This window comes from Hyperolius riggenbachi, chromosome 11 (assembly GCF_040937935.1).
Source record: "Hyperolius riggenbachi isolate aHypRig1 chromosome 11, aHypRig1.pri, whole genome shotgun sequence".
NCBI lineage: Eukaryota > Metazoa > Chordata > Amphibia > Anura > Hyperoliidae > Hyperolius > Hyperolius riggenbachi.
In genome coordinates this window covers 99,566,941-99,586,457 of record NC_090656.1, presented here as the reverse complement: position 1 = coordinate 99,586,457, position 19,517 = coordinate 99,566,941, and the positions used below count along the sequence as shown (strand labels likewise).

Genomic DNA, 19,517 nt, shown 5'->3' with positions numbered 1-19,517 from the left:
ACTGCTACAAGGAGATTAATTGGGCAAACTACAGTTATAAGAGGTACAGTAATGGTCACAGCTGCGACCAGTTACTCAACTCTAGTGAATTGAGCTTATGATTGGATGAGAGAAAAATCTCATTGCCCTTTAAAAAAAATCTGGTATTGTAAAAGGGTCAAATACATTTTGAAAAGTGGAGTTAGTGAACCGAGCACCTTTTTTTATCACTCAGGACATTTCTATAGCACATGAAAAATGCATGCCGACAATCTGTTTCATTATTAAAATAAACTTTCATTTTACCTTGTATTTTACATTCAAAGTAGTTTTAGTAGCCTGTTTCAGCAGGCCTGCCCGACGGTCCCCAACCGATGAGACTTCAGGAACCTAATTGTTTTATTGAGCTAATTACCAAGAGATAACAATGCCTTTTCATCAGCATAGGGGGTGAGTAATTAGGACTGTTTCTTCAAAGCCATTGTGTGTGTCAAAGTGTCAAGATAGCATCTCTGACTTCTGTAAATAAGGAATGTGAGAAGGGGAGGGGGGGGGGGGGGGACATGGCAGTTTCTATGCCAGGAGAGATTCCAGTGAAAGAGAATGTGCTCAGTTCCCTTTAAAAAAAGGCAGTGGCTTGTTTTCAGATCACCACCCTTGTGGTTTCTACTGTAATTATGGAATGCTGGGAAATGTAGACAGGCATTTATTATTCTTCCTTGGGTGTCACATCTAACTGACCCGCCCACTAGCTGAATCCAGGGAAGATAGGAAGCAAGCTGAACTGCAGTGCCAAGCACACCTGGCCCATGAAACAGGTACTATGTGCACCGCTTAGCTTCTATATACTTGCTTCGTCAATCATGGGTTACATGGGGTTTCAGTTCATCAGCACAAGCAAGGCATTGCGACAGGAAGTTTACTGCAGTGACTTTTCTGGTAACTGCGGAAACACTGATAAATATTTCAGATGTCATGTGAATGGTTGTAGAACAGCAATCTACATTCCTGCCTGGAGGAGTACTTTGAGCCTGGCTTCCAGATATGAAAAGTATTTTCCCTTTTAGCCATAATGTCCCTTTAAAACACTTCGTCAAGGAAGATCAGAGAAACCTGGCACAAGCCAAGCAGTTTATGATGCAACTGTTTTGTAGATCATTTCATGTGTGCATCATGTGCACAGTAAAAAGTAACAATGGCCAGAGTTAATGCATAACTCCCTTACTATTCTGGCACACACATCAATGCTATTGTTTCCACAAGCACATGACAGGTTGGGCCTGACTTGTAAAGCGGTCACACCTTCACATACCAGGGCTGTGTTTGAACACGTAGAGCGCAGCTCACAATAAAGGGAAATAAGTGCTGTTCTTACAGCCATGAGCAAATTGTTGCTGTGTACAGATTTCAGGGGATGCAGGAGAGGGTCTCAACCAGACAAAAAGCTGCCTTAAGATAAAGTGTGCCCTAATGGAGTCATGTTTTTGGAAACTGGCTAATGCAAACATAGCAAATAAACCTCAGTACAGCAAAAAAACAAGATATACAGTGGTGTGAAAAACTATTTGCCCCCTTCCTGATTTCTTATTCTTTTGCATGTTTGTCACACTTAAATGTTTCTGCTCATCCAAAACCGTTAACTATTAGTCAAAGATAACATAATTGAACACAAAATGCAGTTTTAAATGATGGTTTTTATTATTTAGTAAGAAAAAAAAAACTGAAAACCTACATGGAGCTGTTTGAAAAAGAAATTGCCCCTGAACCTAATAACTGGTTGGGCCATCCTTAGCAGCAATAACTGCAATGAAGTGTTTGCGATAACTTGCAACGAGTCTCTTACAGCGCTCTGGAGGAATTTTGGCCCACTCATCTTTGCAGAATTGTTGTAATTCAGCTTTATTTGAGGGTTTTCTAGCATTAACCACCTTTTTATGGTCATGCCACAACATCTCAATAGGATTCAGGTCAGGACTTTGACTAGGCCACTCCAAAGTCTTCATTTTGTTTTTCTTCAGCCATTCAGAGGTGGATTTGCTGGTGTGTTTTGGGTCATTGTCCTGCTGCAGCACCCAAGATCGCTTCAGCTTGAGTTGACAAACAGAAGGCCGGACATACTCCTTCAGGATTTTTTGGTAGACAGTAGAATTCATGGTTCCATCTATCACAGCAAGCCTTCCAGGTCCTGAAGCAGCAAAACAACCCCAGACCATCACACTACCACCAGCATATTTTACTGTTGGTATGATGTTCTTTTGCTGAAATGCTGTGTTACTTCTACGCCAGATGTAACGGGACATGCACCTTCCAAAAAGTTCAACTTTTGTCTCGTCGGTCCATAAGGTATTTTCCCCAAAGTCTTGGCAATCATTGAGATGTTTTTTAGCAAAATTGAGACGAGCCTTAATGTTCTTTTTGCTTAAAAGTGGTTTGCGCCTTGGATATCTGCCATGCAGGCCGTTTTTGCCCAGTCTCTTTCTTATGGTGGAGTCGTGAACACTGACCTTAATTGAGGCAAGTGAGGCCTGCAGTTCTTTAGATGTTGTCCTGGGGTCTTTTGTGGCCTCTCGGATGAGTTTTCTCTGCGCTCTTGGGGTAATATTGGTCGGCCGGCCACTCCTGGGAAGGTTCATTACTGTTCCATGTTTTTGCCATTTGTGGATAATGGCTCTAACTGTGGTTCACTTGAGTCCCAAAGCTTTAGAAATGGCTTTATAACCTTTACCAGACTGATAGATCTCAGTTACAGTACTTTTGTTCTCATTTGTTCCTGAATTTCTTTGGATCTTGGCATGATGTCTAGCTTTTGAGGTGCTTTTGGTCTACTTCTCTGTGTCAGATAGCTCATATTTAAGTGATTTCTTGATTGAAACAGGTGTGGCAGTAATCAGGCCTGGGGGTGACTACAGAAATTGAACTCGGGTGTGATAAACCACAGTTAAGTTATTTTTTAACAAGGGGGGCAATTACTTTTTCACACAGGGCCATGTAGATTTGGAGCTTTTTTTCTCACTAAATAATAAAAACCATCATTTAAAACTGCATTTTGTGTTCAATTATGTTATCTTTGACTAATAGTTAACAGTTTTTGATGAGCAGAAACATTTAAGTGTGACAAACATGCAAAAGAATAAGAAATCATAAAGGGGCAAATAGTTTTTCACACCACTGTAAGCTATAAAAACACAGCTTTGCATTAACCACCAATGACCTCCTCAAGCCCAAGTCCAGGCATGTAAGCAAAACATCTCCATGTACCTCGACAGCACCAAAAGACTTAATCTTATCAACCTGGTTATGTGACTATAGTTACCCTGATTTCCATGCAAATGATGCCATCAGGGAGTTCTCCGAGGAGGCACTGTGTGTGCAGTCGACACACAGCTCCTACATCTGCTGGCGGTTGGGAATTTGGGTAGGACTTTCAGACAGCTCCATACAATCAATCTGTACAGAGTGGTAGTGGAAAACCATTTAAACCTGCCCCGGTAGGTGGGTAAGTAAACAGAACAATGCCCTCAGACATGAGTCGGCTGAAGCAATCCATCAGGTGGATCGTGTACCTAGCGGCCGAGGGATCCGGGCTGCTGTACATACCCTGAATCCTGGGCACACCACTGCAGAGTTTCATCTAGCGAGTTTGCTGCTTTAGACGGAGTTGTGCTTAGATGTCACTACATTACTCAATTTTACTGTTTGAACGATGATTCAATCTGAACATTTTATTGGATCGGGGAGAACAGATTATGTTCTATTCTGCGCGATCAATGGATATTGGCAGATGTCTGGTCGGATCGACAAATTTACTTGATCGGGCAGGGTGAAAGATATTGATCGATTGTAAATGTATCATCTACTATTCACATTCTTTCACTCGACGCAGAATTGATTTTTGGTGTCAGATTATGGAAGCACGTCGTCATTCAGCTCAATTAGTGAAAGAGAATCGCATAGCACTATCTGCATGGAGTTTGTATGTTCTGTCTGTGTGGATTTCCTCTGGGCACTCCGGTTTCCTTTCAACATCATACAGGCAAGTTACCATATATACTCGCATATAAGCCGACCCGTGTATAAGCCGAGGTACCCACTTTTCCCTCAGAATCCAGGAAAAAGTGATTGACTCGCATATAAGCCCCCTCCACAGTAGCTAGATGAGCCCCCAGTACAAGTCAGCATCCCTCTCCATAGCCAGATGTGTCCCCAAGGATGAAACAGCTGTGTCTCAAGAAGCCACTAGATGGCGTCATAGATATGAGACAGCGATTGCCACACAAGAAGAATCCCCGATCATTGCACCGCTGACACGTTGCTTGCACGCTCTGCTCCACAAGGCAGAGGACACAGGTAGTCCTGAACAGCACACTCTGCACACCATGTTGCAAGGGGATGAAAGGCACGGGCACAGCAGGGAGGCAGTAACAAAACCTGCCAGTAACAAAACCTGCTCCGCCATTTGTTCTGCTCCACTGACTCGCATATAAGCCGAGGGGGTAACTTTTCAGCACATTTTTCGTGCTGAAAATTTTGGCTTATACGCGAGTATATACAGTAATTTCTTTCCCCTAAATTGATCCTACCCTACGACACATACACTACACAATATATAGACATATGAGTATGGTAGGGATTAGATTGTGAGCTCCTCTGAGGGACAGTTAAGTGACAAGACAATTTATACTCTGTACAGCGCTGCGTAATATGTCGGCGCTACATAAATATTAAATAATAATAATAATATCTTGCTTGCAGCGTGTGGGCCACTAGACTATCGCCCAATAAAGTTGATTGCTTGATCGCTGGATGGAAAACGGCACCTTTAGAAAAGCACACATTCTCTTGCTTGTGATCATCTCAGCTATCACTATAAATCATACAGTAGTTTCCTCCATTGTTTACTTAGGAAAAGGAGGCTAATTTTTTTTTTTTTTCCCTCCACACAAAAACAAAAAAACTAAACAAAAACACACACTTCCAACGGCAGAGCTTTGGGCAGCCCACTTTTGGTTGGCACTACCATAGTATGAGACTCCAGGGAGAGTTAAAAAAAAAATTTTTTTTTAAAGGAATCTCTACTTAGCAAATGTATTTTGGCTGCGGCTGCAGGAAACACACAGAAACCCAGGGAGCATATACAAACAATGTACAGGCCCCCCAGATTTACCAGATTCAAACTGACCCCAGAGCCAAAGCAAGAATATTATCCACTTCCCCACAGTCAGGCTGTCAGGAACTTACCTGAGGTGTCCCGCGAGGCAGTCGCTCCTCTTGCAGGTCCGTCCGATTCGTGCACTTCCGAGTCTCAGTGTATGCTTGGCATCCCCAGCGTCCCTCCTGAAAGGGATGCGCAAGCACATTGCGGCCAGGCAGGGGAGCACGCATATAGGCATCAGCTGTATGCACTCAGACGCAGGAAAACAGTGTCAGCTGACATTCAGACAGGTGTTGCTGTTTCTCATTGGTTGTTTGAGTGTGTGGCTGGCTACTGATTGGATGCTTGCTGTATAAAAGACTGCTCTGCAAATAGTGTTCCAATGAGTCAGCACCGTCTTCAGTAAAAGCTCTTTTTAGATATCAAAAATCAATAAAATTCCCTGATGAGCAAGCAGTCAGCGACAGCTCCGCTGTTTCCGGCTATCCTCCCTTTCTCAAGCTGTAAAGCTAGTCATCCACTGTGGATGACTAGCTTTACAGCTTGAGAAAGGGCGGATAGCCCGAAACAGCGGAGCTGTCGCTGACTGCTTGCACATCATGGAATTTTATTGATTTTTGATATCTAATAAAAGAGCTTTTACTGAAGATGGTGCTGACTCATTGGAACACTATTTGGAGAGACATCTGAGGTGCACAGGTGACTGGGGTCTAAAGCACGTCACAATTGTTCACTGGTCCACCATTGGTGCTTGCCACACACTACTTTAAAAGCCTGCTCTGTGCAATTGCTCATTGCCCGTGATAGCGATAGCTGTGCTAGTTGCTGTTTCACTGCTGTTTATTGGATTCCTGGATTTGACCCATGCTTGTACCTTGACCATTCTTGATTGCTGCCTAGACTGACCCTTTGCCTGGTATACGACCTTGCGCAAAAAGTGGGATCAGCGCATCACCAGGCCGCCTCCGAATGGCCTCCGATCAGAGATGCGCTGAGCCCCCCCAGAGACTGCAAACGCACCTTGAACCCAAACAGAGGCTCTGCATATACACCAGAAGCAAAGCTGTTAAGTGGGAGCGGCTGACCAAAAATAAATTAAATTAGTACATAGCAAGGAAATGAACAGCGCTACTTAAAACAGATGAGTGCCTACCTGCAAAAGAGTGCAAGCCCCACTTATGGGATAAAATACACACTGAGCATACACATGACCTGTCTACCACTGGAGGATGTTGGTTTGGTCAGCCGCTCCCACTTAACAGCTTTGCTTCTGGTGTATTTGGTCATCCGCTCCCACTTAACAGCTTTGCTTCTGGTGTATACGCAGAGCCTCTGTTTGGGTTCAAGGTGCGTTTGCAGTCTCTGGGGGGGCTCAGCGCATCTCTGATCGGAGGCAGCCTGGTGATGCGCTGATCCCACTTTTTGCGCAATTTTCAATTTTACTTGGTAGCGCGCCCAGGCTATGCATATGCATAGGTAGGATTTAGTTAGTGTTAGGTCCCCTCCCATGGAGGATTGACTTCTTCGCAGTGGGAGGGACGAGTACTTAACAAGTTGCATGCAAGCTGTTACAGGAAACCAACATCCTCCAGTGGTAGACAGGTCATGTGTATGCTCAGTGTGTATTTTATCCCATAAGTGGGGCTTGCACTCTTTTGCAGGTAGGCACTCATCTGTTTTAAGTAGCGCTGGTCATTTCCTTGCTTGGTATACGACCTTGCTTGATTGCTGCCTGGATTGACCTTAGATTACCCTGACTCTGTTGTTGCCTCATTCCTGTGTACCTGGTTTCCTCTGATTGCACGTGTATGACCCTGGACTATCTCTGGATTGTGTCACTGTTTCTGTTTGGCTCTGGTAGGTTACTTTTGTCTACTCTACGATCAGCTCCTATACTTGGCACCTTAAAGACCTTGGTGTAACTGAAAATCGGGCAGGCGTTCCCTCACCTCCCGTTCAAGCGGGGACACGCCACACAGAGTGAAAATGGTGGAGATAGATTGGGGCATAGGAGCTGATCTGTGGGCATATAAGAAACCTGCCCGTTTCTGGTGAAGTTTCCGAGGAGACCCAGGCGGATTCTGTTGCTTCCAGGTCTTGTTACTTGTTCCCAGCTGATGATGCTGCTGCTGAGACATAGGTCGCACATTCTGATAGGTGGAGGGTGCGTTCCCAGTACGCCCTCCGCAGATTTAAACAATAGTCAGCTGATTCCGGTCAGCTGACAATGCGGTGTCAGCTAACGTTACAGCTGACACCTAGGTATGTGTACTACTGTGTGATTGGATGTGCGGAGTGTGGCCGGACACTGATTGGATGGAAGTTGTATTTAAACCTGCAGAGTGCTCTCAGTCATCGCCTGCGATAAGCATAGCTGTGGCTAGTTGCTGGGTGCACACGCACATTGTTAGATTTCGGGATCTTGCCCTTTGGCTTGTATTGACTATTCTTGTCTGCTGTGATTATCCCTTGCTTTGATTCCTAGATACTCTCGCCTGCTGCCTGGACCAACCTCTGCCTGTTAACTGGATACTCTTGCATGCTACCTGGACTGGACACTCTAAGTATACTTGAACTATCCTTGTCTGTTGCTTGAATAACCTTGCATGCGGCCTTTGCATAAACTCTCTCATATATTACCTGGATCGTCCATTACCTGTTGAATAACCTTGCATGTGGAACTTGCATGAACTCTCTCATATATACCTGGATCCTTCACTGCCTGTTCCTGATACATCTGTCATTACTGACAATCGACGCTGAGGGCCTCATCCTCCTGAATCAAGGTAATAGCTCTGTGTGATACTTATGAACTATTGAACTGTGTTACTAGCCTCATTGAGGTTCTGGCGGGTTATTGTCCTCTCTACTTCAGTCTGTATGCCTTGCACGTGAAGACCTGGGGGTAACCATAGTCAGGAGACAAATAATGTGTCCTGTTCACACAGGGGCTTGTCTATAGGTGGGCCAGGCTCAGAGCCGTGGCAATAGATTGGGGTATAGAGACTGATTGGAGACATTACCAGTGAGGCCTTACAGGGCAAATAGTCTGCCAAACCTTACACATGGAAAGTAATCATGAATGATCATTTCAGGCAAAAAAAATAAATAAATAAATATTATATATATATATATATATATATATATATATATATATATATATATATATATATATATATATATATATATATATATATATATATATATATTTCACAGCGCAGCTGTGATTACTTTGGCAATCACTTTATCACTACCTATCACACCTAAATGATCCATATTTTGATTTTTTTCGTAGTAATTGCATTATATTCTATGCATTTTAAATGGAAAATAAAGGGAAAAAATGATAAAAAAAAAATAAAAAACACACTATTTATCCATTTTCATCACTGGGAAATTCTAACTGGCTGCTAATACACAACTGTTTTAAAAGCATGAGAACCTCAGTGCGAGTAGAAAAACAAGGGGGGGGGGGGGGAAATATGTCTGGTTGTTGGGAGCAACATTAAGAGAAACAGTGAGATAATGTTTCAGACATTGACCATGAAAAGGAAGGTGTCCAAAAACCCATCAAAGTCAAAGCTAGGCCATGTTATTCACATCTGGGTCTGGGAGGTGCTGAGGCTACCCAGCACAGGAACAGTTCATATTTACTGCTTTATGCAGCCAGACTGGCTGACTATCAGCACTGACACATCATAAGAAAGATCAGTGACACAGAGCCAAGCTTGTACCTGCTCTAGCTTTTTTTGAACCCACTGCCTGTGATATTCGTCTGCCAATCGTTTCTTCTGTTGTTTTTTCTCTTGCTCTCTTCTCCTCTCCTCTTCCAGCTTTAGATCCTGGGCCAAACAAGCACACATGATTAATGAGGACTAAAACTGAGACATTTGTTATTCAGTAAAAATATTTGGTCCATGCAGCTCTATACACAAAAAAGGAAGAAGTTAAGTAAAACAACAAACGAGGAGTACAAGATGCCTGTTGGATGAAACATTACAACCAGAGGACTTCCACGCATGCTGCAATCCCTAGTACTCTGCGTATCCCAAGTACTCTGTGTACCACCTCTTTCATACAAAGTTTAACCATTTATCAGAACAATCCATGTTTCAAGACTAAACCTGGCTACAGAAATAGAAAGGCACTTGGATCAGCAACCATGTGCCAGACACTTGATGGTTCATCTAGGTTATAAGAAGGCACAGACATCACCAGTGTTCCTTACAAGCGAGTAGATAAAGAATTACCCAACTGCTATTGAAGGGAAATAGTTCTGCAACTTGCTAATCACTGTGGTCTTTTAGCAAAAAAACACTCTTAAAGTGGACCTGAACGCTTGCACAGGACACAAGGAAAACAAAGAAATCCACCCTGTGTCTTTTTAGAGAAAAGAGCCTGTCTAATCCCTCCTCACCTTCAAGTAATCACAAGTGTAGTTTGATCTCTCACCTGTGTCAGCACAGAAATTTGGCAGTCACAGCTATTACATATACACATGATGTTAACCCTATGTCTGCTTCCATGAAAGCAGGAAGTGGACACTAGATTTATTTGAATGGAAGTTCTGAGTTCAGGTCCGCTTTAACAACTGAAGATATAAAAAAGGCTGTAAGTGCAGCAACCTGAACGTTATTACATTTTAATCCTTGGCCCAAAACTGCCTACAAATACAGTATAATCCATTTATAGTAAGCTGCAAGGGACCAGGCAATGCGGTTTACTATATTAGAAGTTTACTATATCAGAAATTGTCATACTAGGGCACAAAAAGTAAAACATAGTACTTCATCTTAATTCAGTCAATAATTGGCAAGCGAGCACAGACAATATCTAAAGGTGCCCATACATCAGGCGACTTTGAAGCCCAATTGACCAACCAATTAAATTATAAATTAATTGGTTTAAAATTGGTGCCCCCAAGTGCAGGTCTGACCAACGATGCAACCAATTTTGTACCAAAACTGGTTGCATTACTCAACCGCGCCTGATGCAAGATGTCGGGCCGCAGTTGATCGGGTGAGCGGCGGTAGATTTTGGAACGAGCGACCAAACCCCTGCTGTTGCCCCCCTAATGTATAAATGTGCCCCACCCCTGTGTGCATCTATACTTTACCTGTCCTGTGTCAGCCTCCGTGTGGTGTCCATCCATTCTCCGGGTGGCTCTGTCGCATACACACTGGCAGCAGTACATAGCATGTATGCGGCTGATAGAAGAGTCACCCAGAGGATGGGCGGACACCACGCGGAGGCTGACACAGGACAGGTAATGTATAAATGTGTAAGAGGGCACATTTATACATTAGGGGGCAGTGGTGGGGCAATAGCGGCGGAATGATCTGGACGGAAATCAGCCTGCAGTATATGGACAGCTTCGACAAAGATGCAAATCTCTCTTTAAACAGATTCGATTAGAGATAAATTTGCCTTTTTGTCAAATCTGCCCATAATCTACTGATGCATGGCTACATTAAGCTAGATCAAAATACCCAGTGCTCAATTTGCATACAATAATCACACAACAGCTTACACAGGAAACTAAGCTCTCACCAGTTATTACAGTACAGTATTTATAGTGTGCTCTTCTGTCCACATTTCTGTGCAGCCTGGATGATACTGTGGCAGTGCAGCCATGCACAAGCAAGTCACAGATGACTGGCAACTCCCTGATTAAGCGGCTGCCTGATTAGCAAGGAAGCATAGGTCTCACCGGCTGGTGCTTTTGAGTTAATCGACTAAGGGCTCATTCACACTACACAATGCAAGCACGAACACGATTTCGTGCTTGCGCTGCCATCGCACGGTCAACGCACAGAATGCACGTCGGGGAGCGCTAGAGCGCAGACGCCGGCAGCCGTACCCGTCGAGAAACGTGTGCGTCATGCGATTTTATGTCCCCAGAAGCGTTACATCGTAACGCATGGGAACGCACACCTGTAGTGTGAATGGTAACATGAAAGTTATGGACTTTCATGTTGCCACGTGGATCGTACACTATGTGCATTGCGTCAAAACTGACAGCGCAGCACATAGTGTGAATGAGCCCTAAGGCAAGGAATAATGTGCAGATAAGCGAGCAGGATACAAGTGTCTGCCAGCCCACCCACTGACCACAGCTCATGGGTCTCGGACGAACGTATTACGCATGCAGCGGCCCAATTTCCACTATAGCTGGATACAGAATACCGCATAGGCCAAAAAACAGATTTATAATAACAGAAGTTCTATTATATCAGAGTTTACTATACCAGGCGTTACTCCCATATAATTATAATGGTACTTGGCTGGGAACAGAACATTTCGTCTTCTATACCCGAATGCTTACTATAGCAGAGTTTACTGTAACGAGATTATACTGCATTCTACAATGTTCGATACTAATGGTTTGACTGCAGTCTCTTTCAGTGCATTTAAAGGAGTACTGTAATAATAAAAAAAAATACTTTGATTAAACTTACCTGGGCTTCTACCAGCCCCCTACAGACGTCCTGTGCTCAGGCAAAGACAAAACAATCCCCTGGTCCCCCGCCGCAGCTTGCTTTTGGTATTTGCGCCTTTAACGTCGCAAGCCAATGCGCCTGCACGTCTCTGGCTTCGTGCGTCCTCACTCCTGCTGACATCACCGGGAGCTTACTGCGCAGGTGCAGTACGCAAACCTGACAGGCTACATTCTCAGCCACGATGGCCATGGCCCTGAATACCGTCTCAGCCGAGTTCTGTCTAATGTGTGTATGTGTACTAGGCTTTAACACAAGGACACGTGAGTTGTGATTCTGCCGTGATCGCAACACATGGATGGGGACATCAGACAGTGCAGTCTATACGCTTCTAATGCTCCTGCAGATTGCATAGCCATAGAGGCTGAAAATGTGAATGTGAGTAAGAGGCCTAAGACATTTCACATAAATATAGTTCAGTACTTTTGAGCAGCTTTAGTGCAGCTCCATATAAGCAATTGTTTTTAGTTTCAAAGGTTTTTATTGAGTTTTCAACATAAACATGGGCCCAAATAGGCAGCAACATAGCCCAAACAGATTTGGCATGATCATGGTACATAAACACAGAGAGCAAAGTTAAAAATATACAAAGTAGACTGCTGAAATAGATAGACATGTCACAGGAGAACCATTCATTACAGTGATGTGAAAAACTATTTGCCCCCTTCCCGATTTCTTATACTTTTGAATGTTTGTCACACTTAAATGTTTCTGCTCATCAAACACCGTTAACTAAAGATAACATAATTGAACACAAAATGCAGTTTTAAAATGATGGTTTTTATCATTTAGTTTGTTAAAAAATAGCTTAACTGTGGTTTATCACACCTGAGTTCAATTTCTGTAGTCACCCCCAGGCCTGATTACTGCCACACCTGTTTCAATCAAGAAATCACTTAAATAGGAGCTATCTGACACACAGAAGTAGACCAAAAGCACCTCAAAAGCTAGACATGCCAAGATCCAAAGAAATTCAGGAACAAATGAGAACAAAAGTAATTGAGATCAGTCTGGTAAAGGTTATAAAGCCATTTCTAAAGCTTTGGGACTCCAGCGAACCACAAATGGCAAAAACATGGAACAGTGATGAACCTTCCCAGGAGTGGCCGGCCGACCAAAATTACCCCAAGAGTGCAGAGAAAACTCATCCGAGAGGCCACAAAAGACCCCAGGACAACATCTAAAGAACTGCAGGCCTCACTTGCCTCAATTAAGGTCAGTGTTCACGACTCCACCATAAGAAAGAGACTGGGCAAAAACGGCCTGCATGGCAGATATCTAAGGCGCAAACCACTTTTAAGCAAAAACAACATTAAGGATCGTCTCAATTTTGCTAAAAAAACATCTCAATGATTGCCAAGACTTTTGGGAAAATACCTTGTGGACTGACGAGACAAAAGTTGAACTTTTTGGAAGGTGCGTGTCCCGTTACATCTGGCGTAGCACAGCATTTCAGCAAAAGAACATCATACCAACAGTAAAATATGGTGGTGGTGGTAGTGTGATGGCCTGGAGTTGTTTTGCTGCATCAGGACCTGGAAGGCTTGCTGTGATAGATGGAACCATGAATTCTACGGTCTACCAAAAAATCCTGAAGGAGAATGTCCGGCCATCTGTTCGTCAACTCAAGCTGAAGCGATCTTGGGTGCTGCAGCAGGACAATGACCCAAAACACACCAGCAAATCCACCTCTGAATGGCTGAAGAAAAACAAAATGAAGACTTTGGAGTGGCCTAGTCAAAGTCCTGACGTGAATCCCATTGAGCTGTTGTGGCATGACCTTAAAAAGGCGGTTCATGCTAGAAAACCCTCAAATAAAGCTGAATTACAACAATTCTGCAAAGATGAGTGGGCCAAAATTCCTCCAGAGCGCTGTAAGAGACTCGTTGCAAGTTATCGTAAAACGCTTGATTGCAGTTATTGCTGCTAAGGGTGGCCCAACCAGTTATTAGGTTCAGGGGGCAATTTCTTTTTCACACAGGGCCATGTAGGTTTGGAGTTTTTTTTTCTCACTAAATAATAAAAACCATCATTTAAAACTGCATTTTGTGTTCAATTATGTTATCTTTGACTAATAGTTAACGGTTTTTGATGAGCAGAAACATTTAAGTGTGACAAACATGCAAAAGAATAAGAAATCAGGAAGGGGGCTGTAACGATCGGTGTAACACAGAGAGGATCTGATTACCGGTGATCTGCAGTATCACCGAGAATGCAGATATATATCAGATTATTGATGATCTGCAGTATCACCGATAATCAGATATATCTCTAACCTCTGGACACCTGAGTGACAAGAGAGTGTTTTGGTGCAACAGTAATACTTTGAGGAGCACACCCTGAAGGCAGGTGCAAGAGCAGATAGGAATCCTGCTTGGCAACTGGTTCCTTCCGTAGACTGAACTGGTTCCTTCCGTAGACTGAACTCTCCCGGGGGAGGAGTCAGACAGCGAGTGGGAAGGACAGAACGTGAGTGACACCAAGAGAAGTGTCACTGACAGATCTGTGAACTATCTAACAGGAGAGATAGTTCTCGAGGTCGGACAAGCCAGGTCGTTAACACACGGACAGATAAAGTACAGAGACAGTAGGCAGATCAAGAATCCAGGGACTAGCAGTGTTTTGACAACAGAGAATCAGAAAGACAAAAAAGGTACAAAATCAGAGATCAGGAGAATGGTCAGGAATGCAGAAAGTCATAACAGATCATCAACAATGCCTAGACTTGAGTGTGAGCTCCAAGATTCTCACACTCCAGGAACTAGACTAGATAATATGAATAAATACAGATGGTACAGAATTCCTAGACTAAGGTGTGAGATCCTTGGCCATCAACACCTTTGGAAACTGGTCTAATAACACAGATACAGACAAGGTCTGAGTGCTACCACGTAGTGATCGCAACGGCAGACAACCAGCAAATGCCCAGCCACCAGTGTATATATAGTTCAGCGCTCTCCAGTGCCTCCCCCAAGTGCTGGACCAATGGAAACCGTTTCTGGCGTCAGCTGACCAGCCTGGTCAGCTGATCCCCCACTGACTGGTATAAAGCTCTTCCTCTCAGCGCGCGCGTCCACCTAAACCTATGTGGACTACAGCTCCCAGCCACACCAGAACCCTGCTGTAAAAATGCCCGTTGTGCTGCACGCGGAATCCGCCGCCATGCCGCCAGCGCATGCGGCGGTTCCTCCGCGTTCAGGCAGACACAAAGACGAGTGAGCACATACATCAGTAGTCACGCTGGACGCGGAAACCGCCGCCTTGCCAGAAGTGCATGCGGCGGTGCTTCCGTGTTTTCTCACAGGGGCAAATAGTTTTTCACATCACTGTAATGAATGGTTCTCCTGTGACATGTCTATCTATTTCAGCAGTCTACTTTGACTGTATATTTTTAACTTTGCTCTCTGTGTTTATGTACCATGATCATGCCAAATCTGTTTGGGCTATGTTGCTGCCTACTTGGGCCCATGTTTATGTTGAAACCTCAATAAAAACCTTTGAAACTAAATGTGAAGAAACGCGGAAAAGCCGCCGCAAGTGTTCAGGGTGAGGCGGCTGTTTCCGCGTCCAACATGGAGGCACAACGCGAAGAAACCGCCGCATGGGCAGAGCGGTGGAGTCCGCGTTGGATACGGCGGTTTGTACACATAGCGATACCTCTGACATGGTGGTTGGACGCGGGGAGTCCGCCGCTTGCTTGGAGAGCGGTGCGGCGGCCCCCGCGCCCGAATCAGCTGATACTTTACAAAACATGTCTGGTGTGGCTGGGACTGCTAGTCCACACAGGTTCAGAAGGACGCACGCGCTGAGAGGCAGAGCTTATATGACAGCCAGAGAAGAGTCAGCTAACCAAGCTGGTCAGCTGACATTTTTACCATCCTCCATTGGTCCAGCACTTAGGGGTGGCACTGGAGAGCGCTGTGGTATATATACTGGGTGCTGGTCATTTCTCTGGTGTCTGGCGTTGCGATCACTACGTGGTAGCACTCAGACCTTGTCTGTATCTGTGTTCTAGCATAGTTTCCAAAGGTGTTGACGATCAAGGAACTCACACCTTAGCGTCAGGAATATTGAACTGTATTATTTGTTAAAGACCTTCTGCCTGCCTGACTATCCCTCTGAACTCTGATTCTGTACCTTGCTATTTCTGATATCCTGTTGCCAAACTCTGCTCGTTCCTGGAATCTGTATTTGCCTCCTTATTCTGTACCTTGTTATTCTGATACTCCATTGCCAAACCCTGCCTGTTCATTGGATTCCGTATCAGTCTCCTGAATCTGTACCTTATCTGTCTGTGTGTTAATGACCTGGCTTACCCGACCTCGAGAACTGACCGTACTGTTAGAGGCAGTTCCCAGACCTGTTAGTGACACCCTCTCACTGGTGTCACTCACACTCTGTCCTTTCTACTCTCTGTCTAGCTCCTCCCCCGGGAGAGTCTAGGCCTACGGAAGGAACATACTTCTGTGCAGTACTCAAAGTATTGCTGTTGCACTTAACACTCACTTGTAATCTCAGGTGTCCAGAGGTTAGTAGATATATCTGATTATCGGTGATACTGCAGATCATCGATAATCGGGTATATTCTGTATTCTCGGTGATACTGCAGTTCACCGGTAATCAGACCCTCTCTGTGTTACACCGATCGTTACACTAAAACAATTGTTTATATAGAGCTGCACTAAAGCTGCTCAAAAGTACTGAACTATATTTATGTGAAATGTCTTAGGCCTCTTACTCACATTCGCATTTTCAGCCTCTATGGCTATGCAATCTGCAGGGGCATTAGAAGCTTATAGACTGCACTGTCTGATGTCCCCATCCATGTGTTGCGATCACGGCAGAATCACAACTCACGTGTCCTTGTGTTAAAGCCTAGTACACATACACACATTAGACAGAACTCGGCTGAGACGGTATTCAGGGCCATGGCCATCGTGGCTGAGAATGTAGCCTGTCAGGTTTGCGTACTGCACCTGCGCAGTAAGCTCCCGGTGATGTCAGCAGGAGTGAGGACGCACGAAGCCAGGGACGTGCAGGCGCATTGGCTTGCGACATTAAAGGCGCAAATACCAAAAGCAAGCTGCGGCGGGGGACCAGGGTATTGTTTTGTCTTTGCCTGAGCACAGGACGTCTGTAGGGGGCTGGTAGAAGCCCAGGTAAGTTTAATCAAAGTATTTTTTTTTTATTACAGTACTCCTTTAAATGCACTGAAAGAGACTGCAGTCAAACCATTAGTATCGAACATTGTAGAATGCAGTATAATCTCGTTACAGTAAACTCAGTACAGTAAACAAAAAAATGAAATAAAATTTGTACAATTTGCCATTTTAGAGTCCCTAAATCTTTGCATCTTCCTGGTAACTAATCGCAGGACAGTTTTTTCATCACTTGCATCTATTGACTATGATTTAGCAAAATATGCTAATCTTTATAACTCCGCTCACAAAAAGCCCGCAGCTATGAGTGCCTCTAGCAAGCACGCCAACTCATAATTGGCATAATCACTAATGCCTAGAAAAGGCTTCTGAATACAGTAATAAGTCTTCAAGCAATTACATATCATTACTGAATTCTGATCTTCCCAAACCTAATTCGGAAAGAATTGTTCCTGCATTCCTAGGCTTTTTAATAACACACAGGTGTCTTTCCTGGAAGCTAGGCAGAGATAAGGGATTAAAATTCAGTCACCATATGTATATATGTACAGAGATCAAAGAGACGGATATGGTGCTGGTGGGACAAGCCAGTGCCGAAAGCTGCCTAAAATATTGCGAGCGTGCCTTCCTTTTATATAAGGGCTCAGTCAGCAAACCTGAACTCCAGTCCTCCGCATTCGAGCGCTGTAATTACAGTGCAGGAGATTTGGGCGCAGCCAGCGCCACCATAGACCGTAATAGGAGCTGAAGTTACTTTTAAAACACTATAATTCGGTCTCCAGCAAAAGCTGGAAACCGAAATACATTATTCCCCACTATCCACCTGGACCTTGGGAAAGGTAGGGGGGGGGGGGGTGTAGTTATCGCCGCCAGGAACTTGTGCAGCAGCAGGATAAGCCTTATACCAGCTGTATCCTGCACCCATGTCTCCCGGTGGCGATTTCATACGTATGCCTCCGTGTTGACCCGGAGGTAAAAGCTTAAGAGAATAACAGATGGGGAAAAGGGTAAAAGGGGAGTGACCAACACTTGAGCCTTTCTGGTTAGGAGAAAGAAAACCCTCCAGAATGACCACTGTTGCACATGTTGAATCATCATGAGCAGGCTTAGAGGCATTCTCTTCACCAAGTAAAGTGCACTGTCGGGTCAACATCTTATAAACTGCAGCAAACATACAGTATATGACCATTAACAATAGTAAACATGAAGGAAAATTAAGGATAGTAGGGGCATTAATAGGCAAGAGCCAGACTTAGGCCCCTTTTTCACTTGTCTGAACCCAGTGTGAATTTGGCCCCGTTGCCCGTACAAGGGCAACAAGTCTAGACCTCTGGAGAAGCAGGGAGCTGTGGAATACTTGAAGGAGAATGGGGGGTGTGGGGTATGTGGGCGGGGGCAGAGTGGTCACACTTGATTTTTTTTTTTTTTATTATTTATTTATACTTCTTACTTGATGCAGGTTATTCACTGTGCAGAGCCATATTATCTGGTTAGACTGAGAGCAGGTATGGCTTCCCATAGGAATAGGAGATTGATATAATCCTTTGACCATTGTGTGGATAGTGACATTGTTCATGCTCTTATATTACTATTTCAAACTGTATGTAGTAATAGCATATGGGCCCCGAGACACAGATGATGTGAATGCCAAGAACCTTTGGGAGGAGGGAGGCCAATTGGAGGAGGGGAGGCCAATTGGATTGGCCAAGTTTAATGGGAACAGATTATTTGTCCCTGGGAGATACACACTCCTATAGAGCATGTAGATCGGTACAGCCCTTCCCTGTGAGTCCGGGGTCCAGTATTGATCATTTATTTAACAGGGTGCCGGCAGATTTGAGGGCACAGATTTATGAAAAGACCATACCTAACTTGAATAATGAGGAAAGAAAGGCCTTAAAACAGCAGGAGGGGCTGGTCATAAGGAGTGCAGACAAAGGTGGGAATTTGGTGATCATGACAAGTCACCAATATAAAACGGAGGCCGAAAGGCAGTTGAATGATGAGTTAACCTACCGCAAGCTTCCTTGTGACCCGACCCTCCGATACCAATCGAGGTTACAAACCCTCCTACGTAGGGGGTGGAAGGGGGGTTTCTCCCCAATAGACTGGCTAGGGACCTCTTCCCGGCCTTTCCCAAGAGACCGGTCTGGTACCATATTCCGAAGTTGCACAAATCTATGGATGCACCGCCGGGACGTCCCATAGTCTTTGGCTGTGGGTCTCTCACTGAGAGGCTGTCCAGGTACCTGGACCATCTTCTGCGCCCCCTTTTGAGGGGAGTGCCCTCTTACCTAAGGGACACCCTCGAGGTGTTGCAGATGGTGGAGCGCGCCACTTGGGTCCCGGGTGATAGACTGGCCACCATTGACGTGGTCAGTCTGTACAGCAGGATTCCCCAGGACCTGGGGGTGCAAGCCGTCAGACGGTACCTACAACGTACAAACAAAGAGGATGAATATATTGACTATGTCTGTCAATGCCTTCAATTTATACTTGAGCATAATGCGTTTATGTTTGACGGTTGTTGGTACCAACAGGTCTCGGGGACAGCGATGGGGACCCCAGTGGCGTGCTCCTTTGCGAACCTCTTTTTGGGGGCGTGGGAGGAGTCTGCGGTGTACTCGGACATGAATCCGTTCCGGGGGCACATCAGACGATGGTCCAGGTACGTGGACGACATCCTGGTGGTGTGGTCTGGCTCGGATGTCCAATTTATTGAGTTTCTAA

At 44.7% G+C, this 19,517-nt stretch overlaps 1 protein-coding gene across 1 annotated transcript in view; it reads right to left on the bottom strand.

Moving 5' to 3' along the window:
- CCDC34 (coiled-coil domain containing 34) overlaps positions 1-19,517 on the bottom strand; it is a 74,179-nt gene that overhangs the window by 43,250 nt on the left and 11,412 nt on the right. The window contains exon 4 of the mRNA XM_068261654.1: positions 8,866-8,973. Coding sequence (XP_068117755.1) covers positions 8,866-8,973 — 108 coding nt within the window. The remainder of the gene's footprint in view (positions 1-8,865; positions 8,974-19,517) is intronic.